This window comes from Chrysemys picta, chromosome 4, assembly GCF_011386835.1.
Source record: "Chrysemys picta bellii isolate R12L10 chromosome 4, ASM1138683v2, whole genome shotgun sequence".
NCBI classification, from domain to species: Eukaryota; Metazoa; Chordata; order Testudines; family Emydidae; genus Chrysemys; species Chrysemys picta.
The window spans coordinates 124,904,942-124,922,989 of record NC_088794.1 but is presented as its reverse complement, the minus strand read 5'-3'; the positions used below and the strand labels follow the sequence as shown (position 1 = coordinate 124,922,989).

Below are 18,048 nucleotides of genomic sequence, written 5' to 3'. Positions count from 1 at the left end.
ATCCAGTTTTGCTATTCCAGCTAGCCTATCATATATTCTTTCTTCATGTTAGTTCTTTTTTTCTTTTCCTATTGTGTCCCAAAAAGAACTTTCCCCGGGGAAGTGAGAATGGGGCGGCATATCCAAATCAACATATTTCAGTTTTCAGTCATTTGATTTCTTGATGGGAAAAGCAGAAACTTTTGGAGAACAATTTCATTTAATTGAAAACCCAATTTCCTATCGAAGCAGTTTCAATGGAAACTTTTTTTAACTAGCCCTACTCTGCCCTCTTCTTCAACTTTACTTTCTTCCACCTTTTCAACATGCACTTTACACCAGTTTAGATTCACTTAGTCCTACTCATAACCACGTGGTCACCACAAAGCCAATGTACCATGTAAGTACCAAAAGTGAACTTAACTGAGATATAGATTTCATACTGGCCCCCTGCAAAGTGGTGAATTTCATCCCCACTTGCATTAGATGAAATTAACAAGCTTCCATTCAGTTGTATACAAACATGGAGCAATTTCAGTTCTTGTACACTCTTGTCGGAGTTATACATGGGACCCAAATGTTCCAGGTTACTTACCTTTCACAAATCTAGTCTTAATATTGCTGTACCAGCTTTGAGATTGTCTTGCTACAGGACAAACACTGATCTCACGTATGCCATGACTTCATATCCTGTACATTACCAGTAATACTAAAAGGTTGCTCAAGTGTCCTTTCCAAATTTCTTCATATTCTCAATAACTGTAAAAGCATCTTTTGTGTATGTTTACCCATGTCTGAGTGTACACTGCATAGCATGTCTGTGGTGTGTACCAGCATTTGTATATAAATATTACTTTTTATTTGAGAAACTTTAGGTAGAAAATTCAACCCTGAGCTCCCAGAGCACTTCACTGATGGCCCAGAATGCTTTACTCCAAAACCAGCAGACAGCTAAGGAAAATGAGAATGAAAATCTACTGAAACAGAAAGATCAGCTAAAAGCTGAATTCGAGTCACTGCTGCAGGATCACGAACACTTTGCCTCACTGCATGAGCGACAGTCCACAGAATATGAAATACTAATAAAGCAGCACAGCTGCCTGAAAACATTGCACAAAAATCTGGAACTGGAGCACAGAGCTCTTGGGGAAAGGTATGAATTTTTAAAATACATTACGATGTGCTGAATAGTCACTAATAAGGGAATTACAGTTCAGCAGTACCCAAGGGAATTGCATGGCTGGTGTGTGCAAAGTACTCATGTTGCAGATTTCTATTTTCCTTTTTGTTCTCTGAGAGTAGACATAACTAGCATTTCATTAGAGTTATTCATTGCTTCTGGAAGCCTTCCTTCCTATTCTTACTTTCATCAAGGGGTTAAGATTGGAAACATAATCACCTGCAAAGGAGTAGGTGTTGCAAGAGGGTGAATTTGGGAATTACCAAGCACGTGCCTTTCAATGAAATGTAGGATCCTAAGTGTCTAAGCACTTGTGAAAATGGGACTTAGGATCCTTGATCATTTAGGCACTTCTGAAAATTTTGCCCTTAAAGTCTTTAAAATGTAGACCCTTAAAAGATTTCCCTGGTCCTGTTTTGTGATGGTAGAGTCACAGGGTAAAACCTCTAAATCAGCTAATTAATTAGCAAAGTGAGAATGATGCGTATCTTGAGAACAATATTGTGAAACAATATGAATCACTGAGAATTGTATGGAGGAAAGATCTGGATTATTGTGACAAAAGAGGTTGTCTTAGAGCAGTGGTTTTCAACCTGTGGTCCGCAGACCAATAGGGGTCTGCAGACTAATTCCTAATATTTCCAAAGGAATCCACACCTCCATTTGAAATTTTTTAGGGGTCCACATATGAAAATAGGTTGAAAACCACTGTCATAGAGGCTATGTCTGCCCTGCAGTTAAACACCTGTGGCTGGCCCCTGTCAGGAGGTCACAGAACTCACGCTGTGGGACTGTTTAATTGCAGAGTAGATGTTCAGGCTCTAGCTGGAGCCTGGGCTCTGAGATCCTCCCACCCGCAGGACCCTAGAGCCTGTACCCCATCTCTAGCCCAAACGTCTACACAGCAATGAAACAGCCCCACGACCAGTGAGCCCGAGTCAGCTGGCATGGGCCAGCCGCAGGTTTTTCTTTGCTGTGTAGACATACCCTCAGAGGCCCTATTGGATAGATATAAATTATGTTCTTTATATTTTTTGTTTTCCTTCTACTTTTCACCATCTATGCCATTTAGGTGCTTCAGTTTGCACAATGAAATTAGACTGATCTGTTTCACTTTTAGTTGCGAGTCATTTTCACTTTCTGGTGATCGTGTATTGGTCTAATACTCGAATGTGTTTTTCCCCACTCGCTGCTCTAAAAGGAAAAAAAAAAAACAAAGAATTTTAATTTTAATGTGTTGATTATTTTTCCCAACATATCTGTATTTTTATATAAAAGCGAAACTTGAAGCTCAGATTAAGTTGACAATGTCCTAGGAAGTGAATTAATAGAAACTTTTCTTTCCTAAACTTGAAGGATCTGGCCATGCAATGTGCAGCAGGATTTGATAGGGGTACGTGCTGGGATGAAAATATGCATCAGAGCTCTATGACAGGACAGCTCCCTGACTCAGCTAAATGAGCTATAAGTGATTACACAGGCACCCATCCCTGCTTGCTGTGTCTTTCACAGACTGATTAATGGTTCCCACTGATGTGAGCCTTGCCTTAGCTCATCACACTGCTATGTGCAAAGACAATTTGCTGGCTGACTTGTTTTCTTGATGAGTATCAATAATTAAATGGTTGCAGCCTGAGGAGTCAGTGGTTTGCTGAAAAATACGTTGTTGTCACTGATAAGTGCTCTGATCGTCGGTGATAACGTTTCAAACTCTCTTGCTCCAACTATTGCTGGGATGTAACTACCAGTGAAAAATGCTGGCGTGGAAACAGATGGTCAGCTTTTGTGGACTCAGAACAGACTGATTTAGGCAGTTTTAAGAGTAGGATGCGCTTCTCCATAATCTCATCTCATCTCAAGTCAAGTTGGGAATATATTAGTCAAGGTGATTTGTGTAAGGCCAGCCTGTATCTTTGTTCAGCTGTCAGAAAAAAATATACATGTCATATTTTTTTTAATCTGTGTGCAACATGGGGCACCACTGGCTGAGAGCAGTCCGGGGAGGAAGTTAGCAAAATAGCAGGCAGCAAAGTCATCTGTTTTTTCTTCTGCGACTCAGGAGGTATTTAACTGATGACAGGAAATTTCTCATTTTCACCTTCAACTAGGATGCACCACCCAGGAAGTGCACACAAAATTTGTAAGTGCTCCTCAGCATGTCCAGTAGGCATGAAGTAACTGTCTACTCTAGAACGTGTCTGGACAAGATTTTCTTTGTTCCAGGCAATAGGTTTTTTTTCTCAGATGATGATCCCCTCCCCCCCCCCCCCCCCGGACGGCTATTTATAGACCGAAAAGCCGGACATGTCCGGGGAAATCCAGACATGTGGTAGCCCTAATCATGAATATAGATCCTAGTCCCACCACATAGGTTGTATCTAAGTTCAGTGAAATAGTCTGCCAAAGCCTAGCCATACACAGAAGCTGTGGGTTTGACTTGGCAAGGAAAGGAGTAGTTGACATGTTACAGGGCGTCTATTAAAAACATTTTTTTTTATGCTGTCGTGTGTTTGGCTGGCTTGTGCTGAGAGGAACTGGATCCATCTTCTGCATTTTTTGAGTACTTTGGATACTACTTATTACTAAGGAATCATAATAACTAGCCACCACTGCTAGAGATTACACAGTTCTGTATGGCTTGCTGTGTAGAAACCTGTAATCCGTCACAGATATTGAAATAACTCTTCCCACTGGAGAAAATAGGTCCTGCCAGGCAGGGTTACATGCTGCAGGGACTTGCATTATTAACTTACCAAGGCTGGTTGGTAATCCTGCTTGTGGGCTGCTTCTGCATATGTTTCTCATCATGGCTGTGCATTTTAAAAATGTTCTCAGTCACAAATATCCACTCATAGTATCAGTACAAACACAGCAGCAGCAAGTGGAAGCCAAGTAATATTGTCAGAAGGAGTGTAGAGGAATACGGCCATTCAAGTCCTTGATCAGTGTGGACTGAATCAGTACTGGGATGCACTTGGTCTGTGCCTAGAGTGAAATCTTCCCACCATTGGACTGGCACCGGTGCTACACCAATGGTGGGAATACTAGTGAAGACTGGCCATTGACTGATTTACCTGTAGATTGTCTAATTCTGCTCAGAGTTGGACACCTGGTGTAAAGCTGCTGGTAGCAAATCTATACTAGTGCCAGTCAAGCTGCAGAAACACGAGGGCAGTGATAAGAGTTTCTGAAAGGCTCCATACAGACAAGGCCTTGATGACCTCTGTCAGGATATTGACCTAGAGCTGGTTTGGTCAAACTCTGGGATTGACATGGGCTGTCTTTCGAAAATAATTCTTGAAGCAGGACATAAGTCTCAACTAGAGCCAAGATGCAAAGGCAAAGGATGAGGTATAAAGAAAGAGGATTGTGTTTAAAAAAAAAAAAAACTTTAAATCCATAAATGTTTTCACAGAAGAGAAAATAATTATAGAATCATAGGGTTAGAAGAGACCGCAATGGTCATCTAACCTAACCCCTAATACCTCAGGTTTACATGAGAAACTATCCCCCACATTCAGGATCTTCCATTCATCATGTGGATGCTGAATGCTCAGTATTTAAAATGTCCTGTAGCTGAATGAGAGAAATAAACAAGGTTAATTCAACTCCATCACTGCCCCTGGTGATGAATAGTAAAGAGCAGCCTTTTGTCTGGTAGACAGGTACTCCTCTGTGAGGCGGCTCACTGGGCTGGAATTTGGAACAGGCTGTAATGTGACCCCTGAGGGAGAGGGATGGTATCCTGAAAGAGAAATAACTTGGCAAGAGTCAATACATTTGGTGCTTCTTTTTCTTTTGTTTTGTTTTTACTGTTTACTGTGGCTGCAAAGTAACTATCCTTGGTCTGCTTTCGCCTCTCTTGAAATGAGAATTGCCAATGCCTGGTTGGATGAATGCAGTGGAAGACTATTTGTTCACTGTACCTTTTTAATGTACTTCTCTATCCTCTGTTTGGCTGCTGTTTTGACACTTCTTATAACAGTTCTTCCATGAATCACAGCAGATATACCTGCCCCAGCAAGAGCATGCTATGGGGGTGAAAATCTGCTGTCCCACCTCCAGCAATGGTTACACACCATTGTCACACAAAGCTGTGCTAAGTCAAGACACTGGTCATTTCCACTTCACTGAGCCAGATTCCTATATAGTCTACCCCAGTTTATGCAAACGTAAACCTTGACAGAGGACCCCAGCTGCAGAAAATCCACCTGAGAACAATTTACTACAGTGCAAAGTGGCCATAACCTGCCTTATGTCAGGGTGGCAGTAAGGGACTAAGTGTGTTATCTGAGAAATGGGCAGCCATGGCTTGGAAGGGGCACTCAACCCCCTCATCCATGCCTGTCTCCTTTAGACATTAGGGAAATTGTTCCACCGTGCCAGCAGGGTCAGGAGAGATGTCACTATAAAGCTAGGTATCCTCAGTACAGAGAAGACACAACTGTGCCTTCTCACTCCCTTCCTCACGCCCTTGATGGAACCATAGGCAAACTGAACAAATCAGGAGGTGAAATAGAATGCTGCAGAGTGGAGGCCTCAGGGCAAATAAACCCCTGTGCTACCCTCTGGGATTTCTCATTAGCAAACAAGCAGAACCATTTGAGCAACCACTACAAAAGGCTACAATACTTCAACAACACTCCATTGGCATTCGTGTCATGATCACATTGTCTGCCTCCTATATATAATATTTGAGGGTTGATATAAGTAGTTGATTTCACTCCTTTCTTGTTCTTGGCTGCCTCTTTATGCTCTGCACAGATGCTTTGGGACCTGCTCCTAGTAATTGATTCTGAATGGTGTGTTGGGGTAAATAGTGCAGCACTGTCTGGGAACCTTCCCTTTAGGTTTCCTTCACCCCAGAGAAATCCTTGCTTTGTATTAGTTGATCAGGAGGTACAGTGATCACAGTTCTTACAACTTGCATTTCAACTCAGTCAAAAATATAATTGTGCAGCCTCCATATAGGATTATACACTAGCCTGAATTCACTCACTCACTATAGATTTCTTTTGAACTCAACTAAAAATATATATATTGAAGAAGTCTTGTTTTCGGATAGATGCATTTTTATCTACTGAGAAATCTTGTGCTAAAGGAATAAAACTTTGTAGGCAAAGCCCAGAAGATGCTTATTCGTCTCTTGTAGGTACAACAGTTTAGTAAAACACAAGGCAGAATTGGAAGAATTGGAAATTGTTCTAAAAACCGAGAGAGAGGTTCTGCAGCAAGAAAGGAGAACAAATGCAATAGCCACTGGAGAAAATCAAAAGATGAGAGAAGAACTGGACAGGTATGGCTGCTTGGAACTGTGTTTTGCATATATTAGTAAAAGTTAAATCCTATGCAATATAGACTTGCTCTAATCCACTGTTGTGCTAACATAAGGTTCCTGGAAGCCTTCATCAGTGTGTCTAGTCATAACAGAATTTCTGTTCCCTAATAGCTCTGTTTTGTTAATCTGCTCATGTTTGCTTAATCGCTGGTAGATAATCAGCTTTCTAATAATTGTAAATGGGTACTGTTAGTCAGTGATTCAGATGTAGTCTGCTGCTGTGACTTGCACTCATTCCAGATAGGCTGGGGCTATGGTTTTTGTTTGCATGTGTATTTGTTTTATAAAGGGTCTACTGACCAAATTCTGTGCTGACTTCTGGCCATTGCAATCTCATGAAAATCCAGGGGATTGCACGGGGCATAAATCAATGTGGAATTTGCCCCATGGTGGGGAACAGGAGGAACATGCCTTCCAATTGTTGAGGAATCACTAGAGGGTGCTTTGTTACAAAAAGTTTGTAGAAAAAATGTAGTATTCAGTGTCAGCTGAAATTGCTATCCAAATACCCAATATTGTCTCCCTTACATTTGTAACTATATTATTTCTGATTTGTTCTGGTGGCCTGGTGCCAGGAGTTAAAGCTCTGATGTTCCTTATTTTAAATTGTAATAGCCTGTCCAGACTAGCAACACTGTCAAGGCTTAAGTACAAGAACTAAACATGGTTTAAAAGTGGGCTCAGTAGTTTGTATACTCACTGAGCATATTTTAAACCATGCGGGAACCCACTGAGCAGGTTTAGACAAGGTTGGTAGCACTACAGTTGTGCTACCAGTGAACCTGCACCGTTCAGGCGGGTTCATGGGGAAATTTTAAGAAGTAGCTTGGTGTAAGCAAGACCTGCGGCTTTATGTCTACATCATAATTTGAACCATGGTTAAAAATCAAACATTCTTTGAGTTTGCTGAAGATATACCCTTATGCTGTTCTCATGGAATGTAGGTTATTGCACTACTGCTGTGCAAGCCAGGGTTCTCTGAGCTTGCTCTTTTCAACCATGGGTCATTTTCCTATGTGGACAGGGCTTGGGAACAGTGTCCCAAAATTGCAGAGGGTTGGGGGAGAAGTAGGTTTGTTTGCTTTATTTGTCAACAGAGTCAGAATTCATTCCTTTTTTTTTTTTTAAAGGCATCCATGAATAGTAGATATTTTTAGCATCACTACTGACTTAAAAAAAACAACAACAACCAAGTTGTCTAATTTAATGAAGTCTTGCAATGTCTATGACATACATTGCACAATAACACTTACATTTCATGCATCAGGAAAATAAATTCCAATGGATAGTTTTTACCTGTGCCCAGTGGGGCTGTTTTTACATCAGAATGCTTTTAAAAGTATTTTTATCGTGGAAACTTGTAACCTATCCTAAATGCGTACGTACCAAAGAGGGGTAGTAAGCATTATGCTCTGTATTCTTTTCCTTTCAATTCTTTTGTAGAGACGGAACGTTTTGTAACACTGTCGGTGCTGTAGCAAACATGTAAGATACGATCAAGTAAAGATATATTTAAAAATTGGCCTTGACAAATTCAGTTTAGATTTAACAACCGTGGCTCAGCATACTGGTATTGTCTTTGTTGTTAATTATTATTTGTAAGCTTCCTGGTTTCTTCATTTTCAGGGTAAATTTCTTGCATAGCCAGCTAAAGGCAGAGTATGAGGGGCTGCATGCACACACTAAGGAGCTGAAAACCTCATTGAATAATTCTCAGCTGGAGCTGAACCGCTGGCAGGCTCGCTATGATGAACTGAAGGAGCAGCACCAGTCCATGGATATCTCCCTGACCAAGCTTGATAACCACTGTGAGGTGAGCATTTAGCAGCAGGACATTTTCCCAGCCTCTCCAAAGGGGCCACCTCCTACTATGTTAAAAGGGCGTCTGTGCCCCAGTCCTTTGGAAATTGTTGACCTTGAGCTCTAAGCAACAGAAGAAAATCACCTTCGGTTAAGTTTTTTCCGTTGAAATGGAAGCCAGACTTGCAGCTCAGCTGCCTCTCATGCCGCGCATTTGCATTATTACTTCCAAGGCAGGCACATCAAAGAGGTGATGCGCTGTCCGTAGGGAAGAAGATTTGGTTACGCAACACTGAGTAGCAGGAAATTTGCACTGTAGATGTTGCTCCTTGGGGAGTATGTGTGGTGTGGGCTGGGGCAGAGCAGGAGAAAAAAGCTTTCAGAGGGGGCTAAACCCAGAGGCAGGAATTATTTGGAAGGTGAAGAATCCTCTGACTTCCTGAACCAGCTACCCCTCTACCACCTTCCTGTGCTGCTTGCCCTTGCAGTTGAGGACCCTGGCTTGAGGACTAGTGTTTTGTCCTTAACCCGATGACTACATTGAATTCTTCCACATGATTGAAACAGTGACAGCCAGCATGAAGGAACTGATAAGACCAAGAGTATTTGCCTGTGGTAAAAGTTGTACATGGTTTATTTACCAAAATATGAGGGAGGGGGAGAAATCCAGTTACCTCTTGGCCTTTTTGGCTTTGAATGAGTTCTAAACTGCTGGCTAAAGATGCGCGTCTGTTGAGTTGGATTTCCTACCACATCTTTTTAGGGCACAGTCCTACAAAGTACTGAACACCCTCAGCTCCCCTTGCTTAAGTGGGAGTTGAGGGTGTCCAGTGATGCTCAGGAGATACTCAGCACACTGCGGTTCTGGACTTTGGGGTAGCAGTAGGGGCAATATTAGCAAGACACAGCTGGAGAGAGGGAAGTACAGGATATTGGGAAGCAGGATGATCTTGTAGGTAAGGCACTGAACTGAGATTTGGGACACTGGGTTCAGTTCCTGGTTGTGGTATACAGTCCCTGTGTGACCTTGGCCATGTCACTTAATCTCTGTGCTTCGGTTCCCCATCTATAAAATGGGGATACACCACTCCCCTACTCCAAAGAGGATTTCTGAGGACAAATTACCACAAGAGATGGGCTCAATTCAGGAATCACTGAAGGAAATTCTTTGCCCTATGTTATGCAGGAGGTCAAATTTAGTGATCAGAATAGGCCCTTCTGGCCTTAAAAGTCTCTGACTCTGTACCCAGGTAATTCTGTACTCGTACTAGTTTATTATATTGCATTCAGAGTGAAGCCAAGTGCAAAAGGAAAATTCACCTCTTATTCTGTTGACTAGCTGCTTACCCGTCTAAAGGGAAATCTGGAAGAAGAGAACCATCATCTCCTGAGCCAGATCCAGATGCTGAGTCAGCAGAACCAAATGCTACTGGAGCAAAACATGGAGAACAAGGAACAGTATCATGAAGAGCAGAAGCAATACATGTAAGAGACTAGAAATATTGACTTTTGGCAACTAGAAGTAATCTGGTAGGCAAGAAAAGAAATGGTGAGTGTGGAAAATGGAAAATGTTATATATCAGAAGCAGAAAGACCAAAAGAACTGGTGGGCCCACTGGATTCCCCAGGTAGGTAAAGGACCATTTAAGGAGAATAAAGACATTGTAGAGAAGCTATATCTTTCCATGCCTCCACCACAGAGGATTCTGAGGAGATACCTACCCTAGACCAGGGATAGTCAATAGTTGGGCCGCAGGCCACCTCCGGACAAGCAAACGCTTTTGAATGGACCGTGAAATCTTTTTATTTACATATTGTTATTACAGTGTGAAAAATGTTTCTTTGGAGTACGGACCTTGACTATACCTTGTCCGAGAAATTTGGACTTTGACAAAAAATAATTGACTGCCCCTGCCCTAGACCAACTCTTTTCAAGTAATAGAGATGAGGCTCTGTGAGATGTTGAGGGGTGAAAACAGGAGATGCTGAAACCAGATGATAAAAGAGCAGCATCCAAGAGCTCTGAAGGAACTTAAGAACAAAGCGGCTGACCTGCTAACAAACACCTGTAGCCTCTCATTAAAATAAGTACAATACTGGAGCAGTGGCAGATAGCATGTGTTCCAGGCACTAAACATGGGATGCCGCCAATTAAGCAATATTTAAGATCATTTTAGTAATTTATATTACCATAAATATTCAACACAATATTCTTTTAAAGGACACAGTCTCTAAGGTCCAAGTTCTTCATCCACTTTCACGATCTCGTTTTTAAATAGGCTGATTCACTGAAGTATGGCACTGTTTCCTTCTTTTTTACATCTACAGACAATCTAATCTTCACAGGGATATGTGGGCTCTCCCTGTACTACAGTGAGGATGAACAAAATACATTCTTGTTTCTATCTAGGGTAGATCCTTGGATTTACAGACCCAGGTGCTAGGAGTGATCCTGGGAATAACTGAGTTTTACTTCAGTACCAGGAAAAATTATTGAAATTGTGTTTGTAAATGAAACACCTGGATGAACATATGACAGAGACAAACCAGCCCCACTTCTGAAAAGAAAAACTGTGCCTGTAGATTTGCTAGCATGTCAATTAAATGGTAGCTAAAAGAACTGGGAGAAATATTTTAGCATTGTAGCATGACTCTCTGGAAACATTGGCGTTGTTCAAAATACAAGGCATTTTGGTTTCCTACATCCTATCTTCTCTTTATTGAGACCGTAACTGGTGAGCCTTCTATCTATGACAACTGTATCAAACTGACCTGTCAGTTTGTTTTCCCAGATTGTTAGTGAATAAGATCGCTAGGGTTAAATTACTTCTGCTGCTTGAATGCACTGGATAAGAAGGCTTTTTGATCTGTAAAGATCTAACCTGTACGATGACCTCTTTCTTCTCCTAGTGATTGTTGGCCTTGCCCTTCCATTTTGAAACCATTTGTGAAATCCAAGCAAATCCTTCAAGATCTACCTTTTTGTTTTTTTATTTTCACAGTGATAAATTAAATACATTAAGGAGACACAAAGAAAAACTGGAAGAGAAGATAATGGATCAGTACAAGTTTTATGATCCTGCTCCAAAAAAGTAAGTTCCCTTCCATTTCAGTGCCACTATTGCAATACAGAATTGAGGAAAAAAAGGGGCTCTTCATAGCCGGAGAGGACCAAAACCCTGTGACTCCCTGTCAGGAGAGGTGACAAAGAGAGCAACTGGTGTGTCTGCTCATCACTACGCTCTCCTCCTCTCACCCCAGAAGCCTCTTGCTTTAATTGGGATTCTCCTTGATGGGAGCCTATTTGTTGTCTCCCACAAACTCCATCGGACAGCCACACAAAAGTTAACTGACTCAAGCAGCAATCCTGCTTTAGCATGTGCTAACATAGACCCCTGTGCACATGTGGAGTCCCAGTAACTTCATATCGGGATCTGAGTCAATATAAGCTTCTACAGGGAGTCATTTTGCCCTGAGGAGTACCTTCTTCTTCCTCCAGGAGTGAGCTTCAAGCAGCAGAACCCATCACTGTGAGGGAGCCGGGGGCGGGGACAGAACAGTGCCTCCATTGGTGCTTTAATGCTTTCCTGAATCGGGAAACTGTTTATTAAGTAAAATCTCAGATTCATCTATTTAAAAGACCAATCCCTAAACCTGCTTCCTGGTAGCAGAGGAGAGAGAGAGAAATTATCATATTTTAGTAATGGGAGAGGCAGAGGTATTCCAGTGGTGAGGGCCATATAAGATCCTGGTATCCAAAGGATGCTGAATTGCTGATCAGGTTGGGGTCATTTAATCTGTTTGTGAAAGCCTCACAAAAGCTGACAGATTATATTGTTTCAAATCCTGTGCTCGAATTCAAGCTGGTATATCAGATCTGAGGGGCTGCTAAGCAATGAATGGCCACTAATCTGGGCTGTCAAACCAGTGGGATGGTTTAATCAACAAAGCCACCTCTGTCAGTCTTTGGAACTGCATCTTCCCATTGACACTGAATTGGCATCACAGACAATATGACCCAGACAATGATTAAGCAGCAGCACTGCTCCCAGAGCTGCTCTTTCAGTGGGGGAATAAGCAGTCCAAAAAGAGGAATAGGCCTTTAAAAAAAATAATTTATACAACAAAGCCATGTAAACCCCAACATAAATGTCTGACACGTCCAGTGCACAGGAGAATCCATACTAATGGTTAGAAACCTTAATTTCACAACTTTTCAGCCTGTTCATGTAGCAAGACCTCCCACCCTATTAAAATGTTTCATGTGGGTCCACACATATGGTTTTGCTTCTAACCATGGTACAGTCCCCTTATTCAGATCACTAGCTCTGGAGAAATATTTCCCTAGACTGATGCTGACCTTGAAGGAGGAGAACCAGCCACTTTCATTTTGTGAAATCATTCCCTGACCATGTGTTTAATAAGATCTCCACATCTCACGCTCTGGGGACCCTGCACCATGCCTTAGTTTTCAGCATAATTTAAAAGTGCAGAAGCGGGGAAGCTGTGGCACAGTTCTAGATTTCAAGGGGAAAAAATTCAAGTATTTTATGATCTTCCGTTATCAAAATGTGCCTCTAACAGGAAAAACCACTGGATTGGAGCCAGAGCTTTAGTCAAATTGATCAAGCCAAAGAAAGAGGCTACAAAGGAGCGACTGATATCATCCGTGGAGAGTCCTCCATGGCACTCTGAATCCACAGAGACAGCATCCTCTCCATCTGCTTCTCAGATACTCAAGCATCAGCAGGAGAGTCTGGATAACACCTCTCTGGGGTCAAACTCTATGGAAGAGAAAGTGAGCCACAATGGAGCTTCAAACAAAGGTATATGTCTGGCTTAGAGAGGTAGTTAATGAAATAGAAGTCACACACTAGGCATTTTATTTGCTGGGAAGGCTTAATAGGCATGATTCTTATATAATATATTATGTCACCATGTGTTATACCCTTTTAATATTAAACCAGTATTTATATTTATTAGTTTTCCTTATCTGTGACTTGTTTTTCAGTTTCACATTTTCCCTGCATATGTGGCATGTTAGTTAATAAGATGATGGGCAAAATTAAGTTAGCTTGCAAAACGAAAATAAAGTCCATCTGTGAAACTATGCAATTCACTAGCCTTTTCTGTTGTTAAAGTTATTGGTGTGGTATTGTCTGGCACCAGCAGAGGGCACTCTCAGAAAATAAATGCAAGAAGAGTAAAATAATTTTAATTTCTAATAAATGCCTATTATTTGTGGAGACAATGGAGTGTTTCCATTTGTAGTTGATTTAAGAGTTTCCTAATGCAAAGTTATAACAAGTGATTTCTGTGATGTTGCAAAAATGTGATATAAAAGGCATATAATTTTGTGCATGTATATGTAGTGTAGTGTGGTGTTTTTGTGTGCAGTTGGGAGAATTATTTTGTACAATAATCAGATGTTCTCAATAATGCAGAATTTTAATGGAAACCCCCACAAAATTAATGAATTATTAACTTTGCAAAAAAAAAACAAAAAAACCCTCCAGCCTTCAGTGCTGCTACTGAGATCGCTCAGATCTGCCTCCCTTTAACTTTTTGTCCTCTAAGAATATTTTTCAGGGAACAACTTTGAGGGTCTCAACACCTTACACTCATGGTTTCAGGCTGGGTCTGAGGGAAGAACGGAGGGCTCCATTATTACAAATGGCAATTTAGAAAAGTCTTTAATTGTTTTAATTCTTCTCCTCCCACACCGTTCTGCATGGTCTGTGATCAATTTACAATGAAAAGGCATATTTAAAATCATCTGTATCTTAGCACTGTGTAATTCCAGAAAATGTGAAATGCAATCTGTGTGCATCCAAAGCTCCCACTGACCAAAAGGAAAGTTTGAGATGAGCAAGAAATGTAGAGTCAGGCCCCTTCAGAGTGCCAGGGACTCCATGAAGTCCTTTAAGGACGTCACTGTTACTACTGATTTTACATGGAAGGTGCTCAGATCCTGCGGTGGTGGACATCTGTATAAAACCCTAAGTAATCTGTATATGGTACCACTAAGTAATGTATCGATGTACATGAATTATATCGTGTGTGTGTGTGTGTGTGTGTGTGTGCCAATAATGTCATCCGTGATATAAACTGTATTAAAACATATTATATAATGTATTTTAATACATTTTATATCACGGATGACATTATTGGCAATTTTAGGTAGAGGTTGCTCATGTGTACTGTATTAACTAATCATGAATCTGATTCCCTAAACATTATTTAGTGTTAGTTTAGTCTTTTTCATGTTTCACTGGATTGTGTTGTCACTTAGCTGTTTTAAGACATTTTAGTTATATTTCTATTTTTTTGTTCACTATTTTTCTTCTTCTTCTTTTTGGAATACCTGGGTGATGATAATTTAGCTGCTCAACGCAAAAAGATTGCCTTTTTGAGAAGCAAAAGCAAGGACAAAGAAAAGTCTCCTAAGTCTCCATCGAATCATCAGTTTCTCACTAATCGTCTGCGGTTCTGGTCTTCTTCCGACATCCCATCCTCTCCTAATGAAACTCTTTCTTTCTCGGAAATGGGAGATTTCTAACACCTTGTCTTTATTTTCATATATTTCTCAAGTTTAAAACAAAAAAACCCACATGCTTAAATGAACACACACATTGGTACAAACACTCAGCATGTCCTTAAAATAAACTAAATACAAGCACAGATTAGTGAATGTGGACTTAATTTTTTCAGTAGAAGATGAATCATTATTGCACACTATGGATCATTTCTTCAATGCAGTATACTTTTAGGGGACCTCATGACATACAGTATGCGTATGTATACTGGCTGTGGTGCACGTTATAAGTAAGTGAAGTTGCTGTGCGCTTCATTGTCTTCTTGCAATCACAGACTTGCATCATGTCCAGTTGAAATGTGGAAATTGCTTTTGCTATGCTTCCTACAATGTATTATCACTACTAAAATACGAAGCTAATATATAAGCACGCTCAAATCTTGGAGATTTTTCCAGTGCTCTGTGCAGCTAAATTTAAGATGGCCAACTTATTACAATTTCTCTGTGCTTCCAGGCAGTCTAAATCTGGAAATATAGTGGCACTCATTAGCAATACTACTCTCCAAATGTCTCAACATTTGCAGTCTAAACATCCATTTTTAGAAGTTTTATAAGTTGGAGGGGTAAGATCTGAGCCTCTGAGAATTTGGCTTTTGAATGTGTTTTTATGTCAAAAAAGGTGATTTGATCTCTTTTAGTTGCCCAAACTCCTTACCATCTAATAGTCATTGCCTGTGAAACGAACTCATGGTCACAATCCACTTCCTGTTGGACAAGTGTCCATATCACAGTTGGTGCCCTTGTGGTCATCCTCAGCAGAAAGCCAAACTCCCCTTTCTCTCCTAGAGGTGATTCCTCCATACCAGAGCTGAGCACACTGGTATAGCAGCATAGAGAAGTTTGCACTGTCACTACCTGTTGTTTGGATTAATACAGAGCATCAGTCTCCAGGGCTATTAATTCAGCATGTTTGAAAGGCACTAAATTCATTTTTCAAAGGCAATTTGAAATATCGACTTGCATGGCAAGTTTTAGCCCATAACAATTTTTATGGCCATGCTATAAACTTATAAAAAGTGGGAGAGAGTAAAAATGGTGCAGACCCCATGCTGTAGTAGCACACACAGACTACCTCTGCTATAAAAGACATTTTTTTCTGAGAAACTTTCAGAAACAGCATAACCCAATAGTACCCTAGTCCACCTTCTCTACTACATTTTTGTTGCTGCCCTGTGCCTTTGAACTAACCAATTTTGTTTTGTCCCTGCTAGCTGTTTATTTTGACCGCCTTGCTCTGCTTTGTTTTCAGTATCTAATTACCGTTAATTAACCTCACTTTAGAAAAATTTAGGAAACCAGAATCTTGCTTCTCATCAAGGCTGTTTTCTAAAATGAAGGCTTTACATTTTGCTCTGTTTTATTTGATGTGTATCAGCTGTGTTAATTTGGGGGTTTTAATACATTCCACCTCATCACTGGAAAAAAGCCTTTCTGTCCATCTAGGGGTGTTTAATATTTTAGCAGGCAGTATTTGTTGTTATCCCAAAATGCTGTTTAAGAAATCAGTGCATTGAAGGAGGAGAGTTTAAACCCTCTGAAGAGTCTGACTCTTATCACAGCAGAATTCTGTATGGACAGAAATTATATCTTCTCATGAATCCTGTTAGGTGATTTTAAAATCAGGAATCTTTGTTTTGAATATGGCTTTGACTTGTCAGTATATCAAAGCTTTATTCCCTTTTATTACTGAAGCAAGTGCTTATAAAATGTACCTTAAGGCATTTCATATCCCACTTATTTTTTCTGCTTTCATGTCTTTGCTCCCATGTCTATCCTCTTCCTTTCACAATATGTGTTGCATGTATAAAAAACAACCTTCCTACTGACACTAAATGAGCCCTTGTCACTCCTAAGCTCCCTAGTGAGCAGACATATGATTGCAAAACTGGTTACCGAAATCTCTTCCCCAAGAGTGAACTGGTTCTTGAAAAGCTTGCAAAACTAGCGCCTCTGTTGTGTGTTTTTGTGTGTGCCTGCTTGTTGTGTCTATATGAAAGTGGATAGATACATGTTTGATTGTGTTGTCCTCTATTGCCTCATTTATTTACCTCTTTCTCCCCTACTCAGCATTAATGGATCTAAAACAAAACCGAATTTCCCAACGTGGAGGCAGCAATGATAATGTTGAAAATTCAGCAGACTCTGCTACTAAGCACTGCGTGGAGCTGGGTTCCAGAACTTACTCTACCTCAGCCATCCATTTGACCACTTCAAGTTCTACTCCCACTTCCAGGCACCAAAGCAAACCCAAAGGTGTGTTGTGTAAGCTAGTATTTAGTCTATCTACAGCTAGTCCAACTCCCAGTACTTGGAGCCACCACTTCACTGTAATGCAGTGGTTCCCAAACTGGGGTTCGTGAACCCCTGGTGGTTCACAAAATGTTACAGGGGGTTCTCAGGAAAAAATTCCCTAATGGCAGACAGAACTGTCCATAAGGACCCCGGGCAGCACGGGCCAGCAGCCCGGAGCCTTGGGGACGTCCAAGAGCTAAGCAGATCAAAGCAAGCATATCTATCACACTAAGGAGATTTAAACTTCAAGACTCCTTTTACAAAATAGAAAGGGAGGTGGATATTTTTTTGCTGTTTTTAAAATTAAATAGGCTGCTACTGTTTTTAAATTATTATGAAGAACAAGTTTAAGCTTTGTTGTAATGTGCATTGTTTACCTGGACTGCTCAAGACCTGAATGCTTGTGTAGGAGGAACTCTTTGAGTTGGCTTCTTAAATACCTTCATGCTGTTTCACATCTGATACTCCTTGATGAAACATAGGAGCCAGAGGCGCCAGTATGGGGGGTGATGAGGGTCACATGACGCCCCCACATCAGCACGCCTCCCTGTGGGTCCCTGCCCTTTTTTTCCGGTGGCCTCCCTGGGCCCCCCACTTTTCTAGCAGTGCTCCCCCAGTCCTTGTGGTGCGTGGGGGCTTTGCTCCCTCATCCCTTTTTTCTACTGGCACCTCTGATAGGAGCCTTGTCTTATAACAGGCTTAATCAAAAGTGATACAAGCTACAGAAGTGAGATCTTGGAAGAGTGTTGCCATTTTCATAACATAATAAAAATACTATAATGATAATAATAGTGTGTAATAAGCATGTCATAAAAACAACTTTATATGTCCAAGATCAATGCTTTTATAATTTATCCTGAGGTA

General features: G+C 40.9%; 1 protein-coding gene across 10 annotated transcripts in view; it reads left to right on the top strand.

The window, feature by feature from the left end:
- CCDC88C (coiled-coil domain containing 88C) overlaps nucleotides 1-18,048 on the top strand; it is a 128,046-nt gene that overhangs the window by 99,297 nt on the left and 10,701 nt on the right. For 7 of the 10 annotated variants that reach the window (XM_005285406.5, XM_005285405.5, XM_042858611.2 and 4 more), the window contains 7 exons: nucleotides 855-1,132; nucleotides 6,312-6,455; nucleotides 8,124-8,310; nucleotides 9,637-9,782; nucleotides 11,300-11,389; nucleotides 12,882-13,123; nucleotides 16,960-17,145. In XM_005285406.5, the coding sequence (XP_005285463.2) occupies nucleotides 855-1,132; nucleotides 6,312-6,455; nucleotides 8,124-8,310; nucleotides 9,637-9,782; nucleotides 11,300-11,389; nucleotides 12,882-13,123; nucleotides 16,960-17,145 (1,273 nt within the window). Of the gene's footprint in view, nucleotides 1-854; nucleotides 1,133-6,311; nucleotides 6,456-8,123; nucleotides 8,311-9,636; nucleotides 9,783-11,299; nucleotides 11,390-12,881; nucleotides 13,124-14,680; nucleotides 15,123-16,959; nucleotides 17,146-18,048 lie in introns of all 10 variants that reach the window. The other 3 variants (XR_010600728.1, XR_010600729.1, XR_010600730.1) reach the window with 1 other exon arrangement.